Below are 21,188 nucleotides of genomic sequence, written 5' to 3' on the forward strand. Positions count from 1 at the left end.
AACATAGAGCACAGTAGCCAAGGAAAATGTTAATAAGAGATGACATTTTTACCCGAGACTATCTAAAATGTACTTTCTCTCTCTCTCTCTCTCTCTCTCCCTCCCTCCACCCCCTACCCTCTCTCTATTTTTGGCTACACCTTCCACTTAAAAAATATATTGACTGCTTTCTTTTGATTCTCACTAAATAGCTTTTTTTCCCCTCAATAAATAGCTTTAAGTAGCGCATCTGTTACTTTCATGAAAGAACACATTAAATGGGATATATCTGTGCATTATACCTGTGGTGCATCTCCTTGAAGGATGCATAACATGAAATAGGCTGTCATTAATCTTTGCTGTTTTCTCTGTAAAATAAGACACTTTTAATTTCAATTTTGTAGGTAAGGAAAATGAAACGCGGAGGGCTAAACTGACTTAATTAAGATCGCATACTAACAACACAGGATGTGGCCTGGACTTACATCTTAGTTCTACCATGTTGTTGGCTTAGTGGAAAAAGAAGCTGTAATCTTTCAAAAGATTGTGCCTTAATTATTCATAACACTTGCATCTCTTTGAAATAAAGTTTACTATTTAACAGCCTTGTTCCTGCACATATCTATTGTTGGAATTTATCTATATTCTAGTCATCTAATTATTAACCTACATTGTTCATAAAAGAATTCAAAGTGGCCTTACAGGGATACAGGAAATAAAATCAAATACATTAGCTGAGAAAGAAGGAGGAGGGCATGAATAATGCTAATGAATCAAATGTATACAAAGATTATAATTATAGGTTAAAAACAGATCTCTTGACACACTAGTAGTCAAGGTGAAAAGGGAAACACTTCATAGAACCCTTATAAAAACCAACACATTTTCCCAGAAGTATGATTGTCACCAGTATCCACTTTGTGGTAGACTCAGTATTCCGCCTTTGATTGACAGATGACAGGTCCACCTGGCCCTACCATACCACATATATCTCTCACTTGCTCTGAAAGTGAAACTCCAGCACATGGAAACAATGCTTCCAATGTCTAATTCCGAAATAACTTCAACTTCCTAGTTGATTTACAATTTCCACAGACTTTTCATCAACATAACACTAATATGATGAAATAATAGGTACTCACTCAAATTGAGACGCTTAAGTTATTTAGTGATTTGGTAGGCACTGAAAACTACACAGAATCACTTTGAATTGTGGAAATAGGAATCAACGGACTCAATATTTAATTACAATAACAAGCATAAGATCAAAACAGAAGATAATTACTTACAAATGGACACTGGAGAGATGGGAAAAAAAGGGATAAGGGTGATTTTGTTGCTTTTTATCCGCATACCATAAGATTCACCCAATGACTTTTAATACACTTATACAGCTGTGCAGTGATCACCACAATCCAATTTAGAAAAATTCCATCACCCCAAAAGGTTTCCTTTTGCCCATTTGCAGGAATCCCTGCTCCACTCCCAGGCCCTAGGCAATAGCTATTCTACTTTCTGCCTTTACAGTTTTGCCTTTTCTGTAAATTCATATAAATGAAATTATATAATATGCAGGTTTTATTATTGTCTGACTTATTTTACTTAGTATAACATTCTTGAGGTTCCTATTGTTGCATGTATCACAGTTTGCTCCTTTTTGCTGTTGTATAGTATTCCCGTTTATACCCATACCATATTTTGTTTATTCACCTGTTGAGGGGTATTTGGGTTGTTTCCATGTTTTGGCTACTATGAATAACGCTGTAATTTAAAAATCACATGAAATCCTTTTGAGGACATGTATTTTCATTTTTCTTAGGTAAATACCTAGGAGTGAAATTGTTGGGTTTATGGAAAGTGTATGTTTAATTTTCCACATAAAATGCCAAATGTTTTCCAAAATGGTTTTTATATATCGCACTGGGATGGACTGAAATATTTTACGTTCCCACCAGCTATGTATGATAGTTCTAATCTCCACATCCTCACCAACACGTGGTATTGTCTATCTTTTTTATTATAGCCCTTCTAGTGGGTATGGGGTGAGGGTGTTTTGAACAAAGAGAATTTATTCCAGTTTTCAATCAGTCAGAAATCGGCTCAAAACAACCACCCCCCACCCCAGAATTTCCTTTTCTGAATGATCTCAGAGAACAAAATTTTTCAAGATTCAAGGGCTTGTGTAACTTTCCCCTTACAGTCTTTGTAACTCTTTATTTTTCAATTTCCCTTTAAAAATCTATCAATATTATTAACTGGAGCTTCATATTATATCAAAGGCTTATTGGGAAGCACCTTGCTACACCATGGATTTTGGCGAGCAGGACAAAGCAAGACCCTTCAACTGCAGAGGGGCCCTCCCATATTTCTCATTCTACAATGTTGAACATAAAGCTGGGGTCCTCACCCCACCCCCTGCAAGCTAGCGTTTATATCCACTCCTTTACTCACAGGTAATGTTCGCAGTTGTAAAATAAACCTTAAGATTCCAAATAAGCTTATCAGGCATTGCTAATTTTCTTTCCTTTTAACCACTTAGTCCAACTATACTATGTTTTCAATACCTTGACCTTGCACTAAAAAAAGATGGTGCACTACTGCTTAAAATCTACCCAGAAGGTTAAAAAAAAAAAAAAAAGTTACATATGTGTGTATTTATCACATCACATCACTGACTCCCTTTCTTGGAAAGGATGTGATTGACAGATGCTAATTTTGACTGGAGAATTTTTGAAGCAAGTATTGCTACACAATTGTCAGGAGAATGGTGTCAGGGAAGCCGCCCAAAGCAAATTGCCACATGCCACATTTAAATTAACAAAGGTGTGCTTCAGCAGCCTTTCCACTAGGATGCCGGCTGCGTTATTGCCTGAAGGATTTTTTCAAGCTGAATTACATAATGAAATAGCCTCATCTCCCACTCTGAAAGGCTGTTACATGCCTAGCAGCCCTCAAGAGTCTGTCTGCGGTCTTTCCTGTACTCATCTAGTTGTGTCATTTTTCTCCGTGGAGGCTTCTGGGGTGTTAACAGGCAAGAAAGGAGGGACCATGGCCCACAGCAATGCAGAGATTCCTTGTTGCTGCCATGAAAAGGCCAGCTGGTAACAAGATACTTCACTTAGGGCACTACCAGGATCTGGTCCTTGAAGAAATGTTCAGATATTTGGAAGGTTCATTTACTTCAAGGGTTACAGCTCAAGCCACACAAAAGTGATTATAAATCAGAATATGAATACATAATCTCACCAAGCTTAACATATCTTTCAAGTGAACAGAATGCCTCCTTTCCCTGTATTAATATTTAAATACTCATCCAAAGTTTGCTTGATGAGTAAAGAATTAAAGTAAAGGAAATGGATAGTTATGAGGGGTTTCATCCAGGTCCTGATGCTCCACAAACCTGTCCCTCAGGGCTGCCACAATTGTGCAGTGTACAACCTGCACAACTGTACAGATGGTCTTGCTCTCTCTTGAGTACTGTATGGCTCGTGTATCTTAACTTGGTTTCTCTATCCCCTGGAGAGTTTAGGACTACACTGCTAATGTTTGCTTCTTTAAACCCCTTAATTCCATGTTGTGTTTGATGTACTAAAATCACTGATGAAGCTGATCCGCTGTTCTCAGTAAAGTAGCTTGTTTCTTGGTCAAAGAAATATTCATTCTCCTCCTTCTTAGTCTGTATTTAATTATTTCAACTCTCTGAGAGTCATCTTATGTCCTTTAGTTCCAAGTTCTAGCATGAGCGGAGGCAATCTGTTCTCAAATACTGTACGTACAGGCATAGAGTATTAAAAGTTTGATAGACTCCTGGTCTCCTTTGAGGCAACAGGGAAAAGTGGTCATGAATACAGGTTCTGGAGTCAGGCTGCCTGGAGTGCAATCCTAGCTCAAGTTTGTTCATCTGTAAAAGGAATGTATAATGGTACCTACCTCACAAGGTCATTATGAGGATCCAATGTAAACTGCTTACAATAGTGTCAGACACATAAACATTCAGTAAGTGTTAGCTATTATTATTCTATTTTATCTTCTATTTTTACTTTATTATATTACATACCTCAATTTAGTAATAAAACACTAGTTTAGCAAGAAACACTGTGTGTGTGTTTTAACTCTTCAAAGACAGCCCCCAAATAAAAGAACTATGGAAGGGTGTATTATTAGTTCCCTATTGCTGCTACAACACATTGCCACAAATGCAGTGACTTAGAACAACGCGAATTTATTATCTTATGGCTCTAGGGGTCAACAGGGCTGCATTCCTTCTGGATGCTCTAGGGAAGAACCATCCCTTTCCCTTTCCAGCTTCTAGAGACTGCACACATTCCCTGGCTCATGGCTATATTACTCCAAACTTGGCTTCCTCTGCTTCTGTTGTTACATTTTTCTCTCTGATTCTGACCCTCCTGTTCCCTTCCCCTTATAAGAACCTTGTGATCACATAAGACCATCCCGATAATTCAGGATAATTTCCCCAATATCCTTAACTTAATAATCACCTTTGCAAAGTACCTTTGGCCTTATAAGGTAACATATTCATAAGATCCAGGGATAGGAAGTGGACATCTTTAGGGAGGCATTATTCTGTCTACCACAAAGGGAAAAGCCTTAGATGATCTCTTGAGATTATTTAAGCCAGTGGTACCCAAGTGGAGATGATACTGCTGCCCCAAGGAGACATGTGGCAATGTCTGGAGATACTTTTTGGTTATCACAGCTGGGAGAAGGTGCTGATAGTCACCTAGTGGGTAGAGGCCAAGGGTGCTGTAAAACACCCTACCATGCACAGAACAGGCCCCTTCTCCATAACAAAGAATTATCCAGCCCAAAATGTTAACAGTGATGAAGCTGAGAAATTCTGATTTAAAGTATATGATTCCTTGAAATCTTAGTAAGGTTGCAATGCAATGGACGCCAGTTTCAGGATTTAGATTTACACAGAGACGTTTGAGAAATCACATCCAAGCTCTATAATTCCATGTTTTTAACAATCTTATATAGTAAATAAGAGATGAATAGTATTACTCATACTTTAATAGTAGGGTTTTGAACACTGCCTTAACTTGTAATTTGTTAAGAAGTGTTTGTTTCATTTTAGGTCTGGTGTAATCTTTCAGAGGGATGCATTTCTTATACAGGCAAGTTAATTTAAAGTACGTCTTGTAAACAGCATTTTATGTATATTACAAATATTTAAATTTATAGAGGCTCAGATTTAAAGGACCCAACACCAAACAAATGTCAAGATGATCCAAAGCTTTCTGCAGTATTTTATTTTTGCCTTGGTGTGGCCTGACCTCCATGCCTTGACTTCAAAGGATCAAAGAGAGAAGTGCATTTGCCATGACTTTCCCTTCCATGAGGAGAAAGATTTCAGCTAAAACCAACTTTCACTTGAAATAAGCGCCTTGGGTATCAATACCTAACTTTTCTAATTCTCAACAATTTCTGTGCTCAGGTTTGAATTCTCCCAATCTTTTAAAGTAATCTATAGAATTGCTGGTAGGAGACTTTATATTTTTTTCAACATCTTTTATTCTGTCTTTCTTTTCTTTCCATCCACTCCACTCTTTCACTCTCTCCCTTTTTTTTCTGTCCTAGATTTCCCCTAGAGTTTTCTTAATCTGAAGCAACTTCTAAAAGCAATAGTTATGTTTTCTGTGGCAGAAAATATTTTCTAACCAGTAGAGGACTCTCTCTCTCTCTCTCTCTCTCTGTGTGTGTGTGTGTGTGTGTAGGGCGTAAAAGCTTTATCCATAAGAGTGAGTTTCATCATTTTCCCCCCAGGGAGGAAGAGTAACTATGAATATGAAAGTATTCTAGCAGCTTGTGAACCAAAAGAGCAGAATGAAGAAAAACACACAGCTATTCAGCAACCTTGTTTACCACTGAAGCTACTTCTATTGTATACATTTCTCTGCCAAGGTATAGTTCTGTGCGGTGCTTTTTACATTTGGTATGATTTCTAAACTACAATTAAAGGATACAGTTTAAATACATTTTAATGAGTTAAGCCTTGCCAACCAGTATAAAAAAAAGCCAAAGCCATACCTCTAAACATTAAGTCACATGTAAGATTCCAGATTCCAAATGTCATATTGCTCCTTAGGTGGGTACCACTAAAGGAACCTGCTCAGATCTCTGGGGTACAATCACCTGTAGGATTTTACAAAGATATGCCTACCTAGTCAAAGGATCTAGTTTCTTCAAAAATAAAATCCAAGAAAAAAGAGTGAGAGGGAGAAAAATCTGAGAGAACATACAGATTAAGAGACTTAATAGATGCATCAAGTATACTGAGGACTGAGACACTTAGAGATAATTAGAGGGCAACACATAAGTGGGAGTTACTCAAAACAGAATAGCATGAGCATATAATAGGGCAGCTGGTAGAGAGAAAGGAGAGATAGGATTTAGGGAGAAGCAAATGGTAACTTTGACAACTTGGGCACATACCAACTCTGGCACAGAGACCCTGGACATCTCCCAGCCAAGGCACCTGTGCAGCCATTTCCCTGAGGAATAAAGAAACTTCTTTTGTTTCTGGGAAGGCCCTTGGATGGGAAAGTGCATGTTATTACACTGAGGAGCAAATGGCTGGTATCCCAATCAGGTCTCCCTCAAGCTACCCACATCATGTCCCAGAGTGTACATGTGGTCAGTGTACTTGAGATGCAGTGCGGGGGGGAAAAAAGGCAAAAAGCAATACAGAAAAACAAAGAGCACATACATACTAAGGACATTAGACTATAACCTAGAATCCCACAATATTTTCCCATTACTATTTTGCAAAGGTCAGTGAATAACAAAAACCCAGATAAGACAATCCAACAGAAAATGGTTAAAAATCATTTGGGACAGATTATTTCTTGGAAGAAATGTAGACATCAGAAAGGAAGTTTAGAATCTCTTGTCAAAGGGCATAAACACTGTGATCATATCCAAGGTGCTATGCCAGCTACCACCTTTCTTCTCCTTGTCAAAATGTTCTTTTTTTCACCACATTCTAATTGATGTGACTTCTATAGCTCCATACACTTCTCTGTTCCCTTCTCTGACTTTTCTTTTCCTTCTACTCTAATTCTTGATGTCCTCTTAAGTTCAGCTCTTACACTTCTTCTACTTTTAGGAACTCAAATATTCCCAAGGCTTCAGCTATCACCCCTTGGCTGACAGATCCTAAATTCACTTGATCTCTACTTTCTTGCTGTCTATCACCACTTGGATGTTACCCCTGACTTAGACGCAATAGGTCTAAATCCACATTAATCACAACCTCCCTAAAACAAACTTACCTCGTAACTTTGCTATTCCAGTATGAGCTGCCACGGTCTCCTGAGTCCCTTGAGGTTTCAAAGTTGGTGTCATTTTCAAAGTATTCATAGCCTTCATTTAGCAAGTCAGTGCTATTAAGCCATCCAATTGTTCCTCACATTGTCTCAGAGCTCTTTCATCCCACTGCAAGCAGCCCTCCTAAGCTCACACCTGGATTACAGAAGCAGCCCCTACCTGCCCTCCCTCCCTAGCTTTTCACTCAATCCACCCAGCCTAGCGTTCTCAGAATCATCTTCCAACTTTTACCTTAACGAGTGATCTGTTCAGGAAAATATCCTTTTCTCTTTTACTACAAAATCAAGGCTAAATATGAATTTTCAAACTCTCCATAACGTGTCCCTATCTATCATGCCTACATTTTCACTGCTTCTCTACACGATTTACTCCTGTTCTTTCTTCTAGTTTGGAATTCCCTCTTCTGTACCTCCACTTCCAAATCCTAGCCCTGCTTCAAGACCCCTCCCAAATTAACTTTTCCACCTTGCTTTACGGAACTATATGTCACTCCCTTTTTCATTCTTACCCCTCTAATGATCTGAATTGAGAAATTTAGCACTTAATGGTATGATGCGTGCCATTTCAAGTGCTGATTTTTTTTCTCCAATTACATGGCAAGCTCCATAAAGCTACAGATATAGTTCTCCATCTCTACCCTACCATATACTCTGGGGTTGAAAAGAGTGAATTCTTTTTTGGAATGAATAAATTAACAAATCTATTACTTAAGTATATTTTGATGTTCTTTGACTATTAATTAATGACCTATAACAAATAAAAATATACACAAAGCAAATATAGAGATCTATTAGCATTTGATTTTTAAATGTTATACATCAACTGTAAAACTATTAAATTTAAAAACTATCTTCTTACCTGATTGTATGCAGTCTGATGACTTGCAAATACCATCTAGAAAAAGGAGGATATATGCATAAATATTTGCAATACACATATTCTTTCTCCCTACCTTTTGTTCTTTTATAAACGGCCAATTAAATAATCAATTCCTTAAAGCAAGAACTAAAACCTAAGTATTATATATCATTGACAGTAGTTAGAAGAAAATATAGAGGAATAAAATAAGCAAATCCTAAATTTAAAATTTTTTAAATGAAGGAAAAAAATGTATTTCTTATATCATCCCTGACCACTAAGCCCTAGGTCTATTAAGTTGAAACATCAGTTGTTTTAGTCTGGTAATCATTTTTTTTTCCATTAATGAACCAACCTTTTCTAATCCTTATTGTGAAAAACTTCTAAGGCTCAAATTAGACCTCTTAAATTCTTGTAAAGCCGTTTCGAATTTCAATGACACAACAGAAGTTGACTAATTGAAGTTGGCTATAAAATTGTGAATACTTTCATCAAGTAAAATTATACATTAGAATCTTCATTAAAATACATACGAGTGCACGAAACATACTTGGCAATTAATAACTTACCTCAAGCATAAAACACATTGTACTTTAGTCAAAGTTAGGTGTTTTGGCATACTGATGTTACATTTTATAAATGAATCTTTATATCACCATCTTTAAGTGTCTCTTTCCTTAACACATTGTTTAATAGATGGGAAAAACCTAAGATGAAGGTTTCACTGTCTTCTGCATGTTTGTGGGCACAGGTGTGTGAGTAACTCACCATCATAGGTTGCATAGAGAGCTATCATTGTCACTGCAATGACGGCAAGCAGCAGGACAAGGACGGAGAGACTGATCTCCAGTGGGGTCCATCGCTGTTTCTTCTTTGGCTTTGGAGTGCTGATATCAGTTATATCCATCTGACTTTCTGATCTGCCCATTACCTAAAGTCTGGAAAAAAAAAAAAACACGTTAAAAAGTTTTTTTCAAACTAATCATAATAAATTAATCAATAGATAAAAAGAAGAGATCTATATACAATTTTCTAAATGCTTAATGTGGCTGAATAAAGTAAAAGCTTAACTCATTTTAAATTAGAAATAAAAGTTTTTTTGCTGAAAGTCAAAATTTTGATTCTGAAAGCAAAGAGTCTATAGTCACATAAGTTAGACAGATTCTGGTCACAATCTTTTGGATTTTTTTGACATATCACTGAAGATCCAAGCAAAATCAGACAAGGAGACTCAGTTAAATACTCACGGACGATTCCTTCAGCAGTTCATAAGCAAATAACTTCTGTACCATCATTAAGGAAAGTTTTAAACTCACCCTTCTGAACTTTGTACAACATCAAAGGTGAATTTTATAGCTTGCTCCACTGGCTTCCTTTATAAGCTTAGAAATCAATGACTAATACTTCGAGGTTTTGACTAAGCAATAATTTTAAATATGAATACAGATAAAAACAAAAAGGAACAAACACTTGTAGTATTTTTTTTCATCTTAAAAACATCTTTAATTTTACAGTTCAAAATTACAACAACTGCTAATATGGGTATCTATTAACTGTTTAGACAACATTTTGAAAATGGTCACTCACTGGACCAAAAGTCATGGTTTACAATCTGGGATGAAAGATACTAACCGTAAGTACTGTTTCTTTGTGCAACTGAAGAAGAAGAAAATATGATTAAAAAAATTCAACCTTGCAGGTCAGGATAACAATTAAGATACTTAACTTGTTCTTAAATTAATAATATTAATACTTCTGCTAATTATAGCTGATATTTATTGAGTACTTCCCATGTGCCACTCACAGTTCTTGGTGCTTTGCATGTACTACTTCACTGAATCTTTGTAAGGCGGATTTGAATATTCCAGTTCTATACCTTAGGATAGTGGGGCACAGAAAAGCCAGGTAACTTGCCCAAAGCTACACAAGTAAGAACACATTTACAATGAACACATTTCAAAGAATACAATTACAAAGAACACATTTTGAAAGAAAATTGCATCATCATACAATGATAGCTACTTTAAACCTTATTGCAGAAGTCTAGGGGGTAAAATTAAGGGGATATTAGCCTAAATATTAGATTTCATTATATTTCTTTTAGAGGCCTAGTGACTCTTTATCAGCTATTCACCAAAGCTTAGAACACACAAGTTCAATTTTTCTGCCTGACTGTAGAAAAGAGCATTGTAAACTAACAGATTAGCTGTGTATAGCCTGATGCAAATTAAGCATATAATTTAGTTCCTAGATGAAGTGACTGCTCAGAGATGCTCTCATAGTTAGAAATCTTTGTTGAATACACATAATTTTCTGAGAGTGTGTTTTGCGGAAACTGAGGCACAGGATAAAGTAGAAACGGATTCTACGTTTGAAGTATGGCCTGGGTGATCAGGCCATCAGTTATCAGCAGATAACTAGGAATTTAATTTCCCCAGTGAGTTATTAATAAGTGAGTCACAGGTGGACTTTAAAGTTCTGGATACAAAGTCTTAAGCATGCTGTCCCTGGGATTACATGAGGCTATAACCAAGGACAGACTATCAAATAAAAATATTTTATTAGACCATGAAAACCATGTCTGCTCAATAAAAGTGGAATGTAGTGTACCTGAATGTTAAAATGTCTTAATGGTTATATGACTCATGTTGGCTTAGTCTCACAGCCTCTTTCTTGGGTTATGATATGGAATTGCATTGATAGTAGCCCTTGGATTTTTAATAGGGGAGGTGGGTGGGGAAAGAAAAGATGGAAACATACTTAACGCTTGGACACCATACAGAGAGGTAAACAATAAAGAATAATTTTCCCGCTTCTCCCAGATGAATTCAAGACTGACTTCAAGAGCATCTGAATATTAATCGCATTTGCTTGAGTATTTCCATTTCCTGAGTATTTCTCCCCCTGCTCTGATAATATTTCAGAAAACAATCTAGAGAAACGTTCTCCTGATATATTATAATATGACCCACTTCTCTTTTTAGTTCTTTCTTAGAAAAAACAATTAGTTTCTCTAGTAAAATCTAGGGCCAGGAACCAGGGCAGCCATGGGTTAAATTGAAGCTGCTCATTTGCGCCACCAGGTTTTCACCATGCAGGAAAACTAGTAGGCAGTTATGTCTTTCTCCCTTCTGGGTTACTTTTCCCGGGCGTCTACTTCTTACCCTTGAGACTGGGGTACTGAGGCAGCTGGGCTCTTAATGGTTCCGCACCTTAGCAGAAATTGTTACAGGGGAAAATAAAGGCAGTGACTGAAGCTGTTTAGTCCTTATACCTGAATCAAAATAATATCATCTTTGAATCACTTGCAAACTCTCCATCTGCCCCTCCTATAAACATCCTGCAAATTTTCAGTCTTTTGCTCCTAAGAAGCACTTTTCAACAGCACTGACCAAAGCAGAAATGAGGCAAGTTTAACCTCCTAATTAACTTTGTCATTCATTTCCAGTAATTCCAATTGATTCACTATTTTCTTTTAAGAAAATAGGGGTCAGAATCTTGAACCTCAGGAAAAAACATATCACCATCCCTCAGATACCTGGATGTCCAATGCAACCACACCCAACCCCATTTTAGAGAGGGGGAAAAGGAGGCAATTATACAAAAGAATACAAAAATTATAAAGTCGATACTTGTAGTCCCATATAAAGCAGGATATCCCCAAACATACCTACATCCTTAAAGTATTCCACCTCAATTGGAGATATGTTGGAAAGTTCAAGCCAAAAAGTAGACACTTCCGCAAGAGAGGATAGAGGATTAGGACATCTACCCTAACGAGAATACTGCAAACTTCAGCTTGACAACATCTCCAAAAGAATAAAAGATTATTTTGCCTAAATAGAAACTGAGTTTCAAAGCAATATACAGCAGCAATTTTTATACCAGTTGAGTGTACACATTACTTTATCACATCATCAAATCAAAGAACCCAGAGGATAACTGGCTTGTTGAAAAGTATAAACCAAAGCAATGTTCATCTTCACAACACATTAGTACATTAACATTTCTGCAAGTCTCTGAGGTTACACTATGCAATTACAGTTTGTATTACGGAAACTGAGGCACAGGAAGCAAGAGAAACAGGTTCCACCTATAATGGAGTATAATCTACAAAAATACTGAATCAGTATGCTATACACCTTAAACTAACACAATATTGTAAATCAACTGTACTTCAATTCAAAAAATACAGAGAGAAACAGGTTCCATATTTAGACGATAGCTGCAGATTTGAGGAGGCACATATGGTAGAGGAATCACCTCCTTGTTTCCCCGGACAAGGGAAACTTGTAGGTGTTTCCTGGATCTGATAATACGGAGTTCTGAACGCAAAGCCCCAAACATATTACTCCCATGTGCAGTGTTGCTATACAACAAAAGACACAGCATGGAGTCCAAGATTAAGTGCTGGAACCCAGCAATAATGCCAGCTAGATGCCTTCATAGTCGGTGTGCAGACTAGTAGCTTCCAAATGCTGACACTGCATATCGAGGTACTTCTTTTCAGTTTAATAAAATTACCATTTGCATCGTATATGGAGGAGGAGTAAACTTGACCAAGAGGCTAAAGAGAACAATTTGGGACTTCCCTGGTGGTGCAGTGGTTAAAAATCCACCTGCCAATGCAGGGGACAGGGTTTCAAGCCCTGGTCTGGGAAGATTCCACATGCCGCGAAGCAACTAAGCCAGTCCTGTACAACTACTGAGCCTGCGCTCTAGAGCCCGCAAGCCACAACTACTGAGCCCGCGAGCCTGTGCTCCACAACAAGAGAAAGCCTGCGCGCAGCAAAGAAGACCCAACTCAGACAAAAATAAATAAATTTATTGGAAAATAAATAAATAAAGAGAACACTTCAGTTGCAATTACTCTTTTGTTCAAATACTACAAATAGGTTAAGACAGATTAAGGAAACTTTCATCTGCAAAAGAACTCCCACCACCACTCCCACCAACCAACCCTCGAGATTTAAGCACTCTATCAGCATAAATTATGTAAGAGGAAACTAAGGTTTAAAGCAAGATGAAGAAGCAGGATAATGAAAAGATCTTCAGGGTAGGGAAAGTAAAAATAGGCAAGTGAGTTACAAATGAGAAGAAAATCTGACAGAAACCAAAATGAAAACAAACCTTACTTTAAAATACAAACAAAAAACAAAAACAAACAGTGTCTTTACAGCGGAATGGCAAATTCCCAGCCCCCAAATCAGCCAGCCTGCAATTTCGTAGCGCTGATCTCAGTAACCGGACGTAACTCTCCCAGGCGGAGGCTGCAGGAAGCTATGGAAATGAACCTGAAGAGTCGACCTGACATCACTTGCAGAGCCCTCGTCCAGGTCACCCTCTCTAACCCCAGTCCCTCACTCTTCAAGTCTCAGTTGCAGCTTCTTCCCAGGGCACGCCTCCCTCGCCCACAGCCGCGGGGTCCCGGGCGCTCTGATCTCGCCGGACCTGAGCCACGGACCCTGCTCCGTGCGCTTTCCACGCAGGCGCTCCGCGCGGCCGCCGCTCCCCTCCGGCTCCCGTCCCAACGGCTCCCACCGCCCCCGAGGGAAATCTCGCACCCTTTGGACCCATCTCCCCCCAGCTCCCAGGTGCCAGCTCGCTTTCTCGGGACTCACCCATGGGATTCGGGAGAAGTTGGAGGCTGCTGAGCAGACACATCCCGACCAATGAGCGCACTGGGTCTGCGGGCGGCGGGGAGCGCCGCAGAGCGCTGGTCGGTCGGTGCGTCCGCCCAGGCGCGTCCCGAGCAGCGCGGGCTCCTGGCGGCGGGCGGCGGCGCCGAGCCCAGGCCGGACTCCAGGGAGGTTCCGGGCCCGCCTCGGCCCGGGCCCGGGGGCGACGGGGAACCCGGACATCTCTCGGACCCGCACCCGGAGAGACTCACCTTGGTCTCTCAGCAGATCCCGCGCCGGGAGTCGGGCGGCTTCTCCCGCCTGCGCTGGGTCCAGCTTCGCCACTTGCACATCTCCGCGCCCCGCGCGTCTCGGCGCTCTCACCCCCCCACCCCCACCCCGCCTCGCCACTGCAGGACCAGCGAGAGGAGCAGTTCCCTGGGTGACCTGAAGGTTTCCTCTAGGTCTCCCAAATCCTGTCACATCCTGTGAGGGGGCCAGGGGTGGGGGTGTGAGAAAGCCCCCACCCCCACGCCCGCCCCCCCCTCACCCTTCGCCAAAGGCTTTGCCAAACATTCTTGGAATTGCTTAGCTTCGGGGCTTTCAAGAAAATACACTGCCTCTTCGAGATTCTGTAGTGCTGATAAGGGTTCTATTTCTCTCTCTAATGGACCTGAGACAAAAACATTTCTCACACTCTTCCTTCTCCACTTCCTCGCTCCTTTTCCTCCCTTCAGCGAAGCTTCTTCCTTTCTCAGTTTTTCTTTATTTTTTTTCTCTCCTTGCTTTCTGTTTTTTTTTCTTTCATTCTTTTCTTGCGCTCCCTCCCTCCTTTTTTCCTTCTCTCCTTCCTTTCCTTTTCCCCCTCCCTTTTGCTTACCCTCTCTTCTCTTTCTTCCCTTCCTTTTTCTTGGTGATGTCCAGAGCTACATTCTGTACTGAAACTCTCCAATCCCATCTTCTGACTCTAGGGAATCGTGTAACGTGCGTACCCGAGGGGCTGGAATGGGGAGTGAGAAAGTCAGAGAAAAATAAGCTCAAGTGTGTCTGCTCTACCTACTAAAATTTAGCTATAATGTGTCTGCTGGACCCTTGTCATTTTGATGCAGTCAAGCAGCACACCATTTTCATGTATGATATGTGATTCCTTTTCAAGGGCGTAAAAAACAAGAAAATACTTTTTGCACAAAGGCGATTCCTTTATAAAAGCTGTTTTTAGCAGCTATAAACTCAGAAGAACTAAAGCTCTCCTAATTTTTTCTTTTTTTGCTTCCATGATTTTTGGTTCAATGAATCAATGCCAAGTATATAAGTAGCTTTAACATTGATCCCCTTTTCCTTATATATTTGCAAACACACACACACACACACACACACACACACACACACACACACACACACACACACACACACACCCTGGGGAATTAATAGGGAAATACAGGTGGGTTTTCCTGAACATGCAGTTGCTATTTTTAACATCAAAATGATGCAGTGCTTGAGAGATGTCCCTTTGCACTGACAAATTTTGCATCCTTTTTATAGTAGAGAAAGTTGAAAAGCAAGGAGAAAAAGTGGTACTTGCTAATGAAAGGGTAAAGGGAATACAGTGGAGAGACATTAAGAAAAAGTTAAAACAATCATTAAATAATTAGATTAATATAGCAAAATCAAAAATGAAACAGGAGGGAAGGGGGCAGGGCACAACCTTTAAAAGAATGACATAGCCACAGTACATGACAACTAGTGAGAACCAACTGGATCCAAGATGGCAGAAGATTTGACTTTCAGTAGACCTTGAGCCTCATCATATGTTCATTGTAATACGTTAGCATAAGCTAAATGACACACCCACCAGTGCCATGACAGTTTTGAGGTCAACCATAGCCCAATTCCTGGAAATCCCCGCCCCTTCCCCAAAATAGTTGGAATAATCCTCTCATTAGCCTATGAAATTATCCAGCCCATTAAAAACTAACCACCCCATATTTCAAGGCCTCTTGCTTCTTGCCTTCCTAGATGGCCCACACTCTGTCTGTGGAGTGTGTTTCCCCCAAGGCTTCTCGCCTTCTGAGATGGCCCATGTTCTGTCTGTGGTGTCTCTAAATAAATCCACTTTTTACCTATCACTTTGTCTCTGAATTCTTTCACGAGGAGGAAAGGACCTTAAATTCACCGGCAGCAAAAGTACTCTCCTCATATCTTTATTCTTTACTCTTTCTTGGTGCATGGTGCAGACACTACTTAATCCTTACAGTATGGATGTAACTACCCCACAAAGAAGCATAAGGAGCTCTTCTAAGTTCAAACTGCCAGGAATTTGAATCCAGTTCATTCTGACTCAAATGCTGAGATACTGTTATCCTCCCTTTATAGAAAATACTGAAGCATAGAAAGGTGATTTACTCAAATTCAATCTGTGAGAAATCTAGCTTTTCTAACACTCCAGTACTTAATTTTTATTACTTTTCAGCTATATCATCAACATGTTATTTCAAACTTACATAATTAACAATAAATTAAAATGAGCTAGAAAAGTCTTTTCTTTTTTTCATGTAGCCAGTCCTTAGTTTCTTCATAAGGAGCCATGGTCATTAAAAATTTAATACATTTCTTCTGATTAACATAATGATGAAAGTTTGTGGTAGAGGGGGAATGCCTTGGCCAGAATAATCACCAAATTTGCATATCAACAGGAAATGCAAGTAAAACTTATGGGCTTGGTCTTAACATTTCTGTTTAAACTTTTCAAGCTAGGTTCTGTTTTCAAATTTGCACAAAATTTTAAAACAGAAAAAGTTCCTTTGGAAGGTAATATTTATCTTTGCAGTTCAGGAATATCTTATTTCCAGTAGAAACTAAGATAGTCTGATTTGTTTATAGTGCCTCTAAACTTAGAGCTGAAAGATGAAAACAAATTCATTTAAATTTTCTTATAAATGAAAGATTAGCTAATAAAAACTTTTCAGACTATTCAGTTATGATCATATATCATATATTTAGGTCTATCTTATTGTAAGATTAAAAAAAAAGCCCTGCAGGAATCCAATTCAAAGATTCACTCTTGATAAGGGTATTTCATAGGGGAAAAGAATGGGGATAGAGTATACAGTTAACGAAAATCAAAGTGTAAAGTTATTTTTAGACTGAGACTTTCACCTGTTAGCAAGTGTGTGTTTCCTACAAGAAGTCTTAATTTTATTAAAGGTCCCCAGAAATTTAAGGGTTTTATCAAAAATGCTAAATCTCTTCCCTGAAGGAGGTTATGTAAACGGAAAAAATTTCTGTTTTAACGGATCTAATAAGGAGGCACCAGATAAGGAAACTCAGAAAACTGAGGTTTGCGGAGGTTGTCCAAAGGCATGCAGTTTGGTGAGTTACAGGGATGGAGGAGAAAATGTTAGGGAACTGCTGACTGAAACTGCCCGCCTTGGCCAGTCATGGTAATAACCACTTGCGTAAGTTGTTTTACAACAGGAGGTCACGATAAGGAACACAGTGCTGCCGCTGAAAACTAACTTGGAGAATTCGGGAGAGGCCAAAAGGAGGGAGGAGATGTCAGTCCATAATATGTCCCACCAACCTCCCAGAAATCCTTGTGCTGGAAACCATCCTGTCTGAGAAATTCTTGCGCACTGTCAGGGAGGGCCTTGAATCAGGCTAAATATGGGCACGGAGAAGATGATTGGCCAGAGACAACACGGAAAGTAACCCCGTTACCATAAAACGTGAGACAGCAAGCTACGTGGCAGAGCAGTTCTCCTGGGTTCCCTTACCCTGCTACTCTCCAGGGTAGTAGGGCACCTACTAGGGCACCTGGGTGCCCTTTCCCAATAAAGTCTTTTGCTTTGTCAGCACGTATTTCTCCTCAGACAATTCATTTCCAAGTGTTAGACAAGAGCCCACTCTCGGGCCCTGGAAGGGGTCCCCCTTTTGGTAACAACAGTAGTCCTCCTGGCTGCCATGCATAAGTTATTAAGAGTGGAATGCATTGGTTCTAGAAAGATGCAGAATAGATCCTTAAAAGCTGTACTTGTATGCAACACTTACAAATGCTTGATAAAGTATTTTTTAAAGCCCCTTTAAATGCACCATTGAGCCAGCAAGAAAGGGAAGGAAAACATGAGAAGCCAAAAAATGGAGAGCTAGGAATCCAGAAGGGTATTTGAGTGATGAAGATGGTGCTGCCCTAGGGACATTTACCTATCTCAGGAGGCCCTGTCAAACCTAGGTGACCTAGAGCTTCAATTTTAACACAGCTTGTGACTTCTTACAAAACCTAGTGCAGAACAAGGTGAAAATCAGGTCAGAGATTCCTACATAAAGCAGAGACTACTGAAAAGAAACATCTGCAGTGAAGAGGTGAACTAGAAAAAAGAAAAAACTCAAATCCCATTTCCACTCTTTCCCAGTCCCCAAACATAAATATATTTGCTTTTTTAGCCTCTACTTCAGGCAGGTAAATTTATACCAAAAAGCTTCTGGTGAAAATTCATGATCAGATCAGACTTCAGATGGATGTAGGGCTGAGATTTATATTAATTGTGCGACCTGAAAATTCCCAAGTTAAAAATTATAGTAAAGTGGTCCCATCTAGACTGTGCCAAACAAAAATTGAGAGAATTATCGCCACCTGTCTCTCACTGAAGGAACTTGTTGAGAATGAATTTGTGAAACAAAATAATACTAGATAGAAGATCTGATATGCAAAAAGGAATGGTAAGCAAACAGTAACAATATAGGTAAATCTAAGAAAACATTGACTAAAAAAATGTGTGGGGGAGAAAACGTCAACTAAAATACTGGACAATGGTGATTGTAACTTGCGAAAGTGTTAATTAAGTTAAAGCACTCTAAAGTGCTTACTTATGTTGTTGCAAAGGAGGATAATGATACTGATTAATTTTAGACTTTATTAAATTAATTATACATGTAAAAATTACTAGTGTAACCACCAAAAAAATAGGAATAGAGTGTATAAGGTCAAATTTCGCATAAGGAAAAAAACTAGAATTAAATAAAAAGCAATCTAAATGAAGATAAGGAAAGAGAAAAAATGAAATATTAGAAATAAGATGGTAGAAATAAATCCAAATATATTAATCACAATAAATATAATTGGATCCAATTCTCCAGTTAGAGGACAAAGATTGTAATACAACAAATAAACAAAATCCAGCTATCTTCTGTTTAAGAGACACCCCTATAACATAATAATATAGAATGGTTGAAGCAAAATGATGGAAAAAAGATATGTCAAACAAATTTGAACCAAAAGAGAGTTGGTGTAGTGTAGCTATATTGTAATCAGACAAAATAAACTTACAATTTACCAAAGAAGACAGTAATCAGTTCAGAAGGGTGATACAATTCTAAACTTGGTTACATCCAATAGCATAAAGTTGAACTGTGTACTATAAAAAATAACAGAAGAACTGCAAGAGGAAACTGATAATTCCCCATGATAATGGGTGATTTTAATACACTGTTCACAATACTTGATAAAGCATGTGCACACATCAGTAATGATACAGAAGATCTGAATAACAATACTAAAAGCTTGTCTAATGGAAATGTATTGAATATTTTACCCAAGAATTGGAGAACACACGTTTTTAAAGCATCCATCGAATATTTATAAACATTGATTATACACCAAGCCATTAAACAAGGTCCAATGAATTTCAAAGACTTTTCATTATAAATAACACATTCTTGGAACTTAGCACAACTAAGGAAAGCTAAATCAAAACCACATGTACATTTAGAAATTGTTAAATGATGCACACAGACACTTTTAAATACGTTAAAGACAAGATAACAGGCCCCAAATGGAGTTTAGCTTATGTTAAGCCCCACAACACCAAAGTGAGACTGAACGTAATTACAGGTTTGGCTACTCCAAAAATGGAATTTTAAACTAGCCAATCAGGATTGCCTGATCAGCACTAGTTAGGTAATCTGCCTGGTGGACCACTACCATCCTCCAAAGGAATATCTAATCTGCTTTTCTTCCCCTAGTACAACTGCCATATTCCTGCTCCCTTATGTCTATAAAATTTCTTGCCCTGTATAGCTCTTCAGAGCTCCAATCTACCTGCTAGGTTGAATGCTGCCTCTTTCCTGAATCGTTGGATAAATACCATTAGATCTTTATATTTTACTCAATTGAACTGTGTTTTAAAATAACACATGAATGAAAGATGAAATCATAGCGAAAGTTAAAAAAACATAACTGGATGACAGTGAAAATACTGCATATCAATAACAATTGACTTATCTAGAAGGAGATTTACAGCCTTAAAAGTTTTTATTTTAGAAGAAAAAAGCTGAAAGTTCATGAGGTGAGCATCTAACTTAAGGACTTAGAAGAAGAACAACAGAATAAATCATAAGAAAATGGAAGGAAATAAATAATTACCTTAGAATAATAAATTCATGAAATATATATAATAGGGAAGAGCAACAAATCCAAAGTTGGATCTTTGAAAAGACAAATAAAACTGGCAAGGCTAAATAAGATGGATGAGTCGGGAGGTTGTAATTGAACATTATATGGCATGAATAAAAGAAAAAACAAAAAATAGAGCAGAAATTAAAAAAGCATGAAAATGTTATATTCTGCTATATCCAATATATTTAAGAAATTGGATAAAATGAACGGTTGCGTAGGAAAATACAAATTACAAAAACTGTTTCAAGAAGAAATAGAGAACCTAAATAATCTTATAATCATTAAATAAAATTAACTAACAGTTAAGAATCTTCCCATAAAGAAAGAAAAAAGAAACAGGCCTACACTTTTTTTTTAGGCAAATTCTACCTTATTAATGGACAATTCCATTCTCATACAAACTTTCCTGAAGAATACTTCCTAATTCATTTTATGGGTTAATATAACCTTGACACCAATAACAGGAGAGTATCTGAAGGGAAAATTAAGATCAGACTCACTCATGAGTTTCAAAGCAAAAACAAAATAATAGCAAACGGAATGCAGGCAATGTATAAGAATGACCCAAAAACTAGGAATACAAGTTTGGTTCAACATTAAGTACAGTATTTAGAGGACTGAGACGATACAGTTAGAAAGTAATCAAAGAAAGAAAGAGAGGAGGCAGGGAAAGGAAGGCAGGAGGAAGGAGAAAAGAATAAAGAAGGAAAGAACTAAGCAAATGATGGCAAAACTTCCATTGTTTGAAAATAGTATGATCGTCAATACTGGAAAATGAAAGCAATCAATAAAAAAAATTAGTATTTGTAAAAGAGTAATATGATCAATGAATATAAGGTCAGTATTAAAAAGTTAATTGCATTTTTCTACAACAGAAATAAAAATTTAGAAAATGTAACCTTAAAAAGACCTGTCTACAGTAACAAATACAG

General features: G+C 38.2%; 1 protein-coding gene across 9 annotated transcripts in view; it reads right to left on the reverse strand.

Moving 5' to 3' along the window:
* Positions 1-21,188, reverse strand: part of MME (membrane metalloendopeptidase) — a 143,047-nt gene that overhangs the window by 77,017 nt on the left and 44,842 nt on the right. For 2 of the 9 annotated variants that reach the window (XM_079922164.1, XM_079922156.1), the window contains exons 1-3: positions 14,078-14,212; positions 8,956-9,125; positions 8,188-8,223 (exon numbers count right to left, since the gene is read on the reverse strand). In XM_079922164.1, coding sequence (XP_079778290.1) covers positions 8,188-8,223; positions 8,956-9,115 — 196 coding nt within the window. In that variant the 5' untranslated portion in view covers positions 9,116-9,125; positions 14,078-14,212. Of the gene's footprint in view, positions 1-8,187; positions 8,224-8,955; positions 9,126-9,819; positions 13,759-13,808; positions 14,050-14,077; positions 14,213-21,188 lie in introns of those variants that run through there. The other 7 variants (XM_079922163.1, XM_079922162.1, XM_079922158.1 and 4 more) reach the window with 6 other exon arrangements.

This window comes from Stenella coeruleoalba (genome assembly GCF_951394435.1).
Source record: "Stenella coeruleoalba genome assembly, chromosome: 5".
Taxonomy (NCBI): Eukaryota; Metazoa; Chordata; class Mammalia; order Artiodactyla; family Delphinidae; genus Stenella; species Stenella coeruleoalba.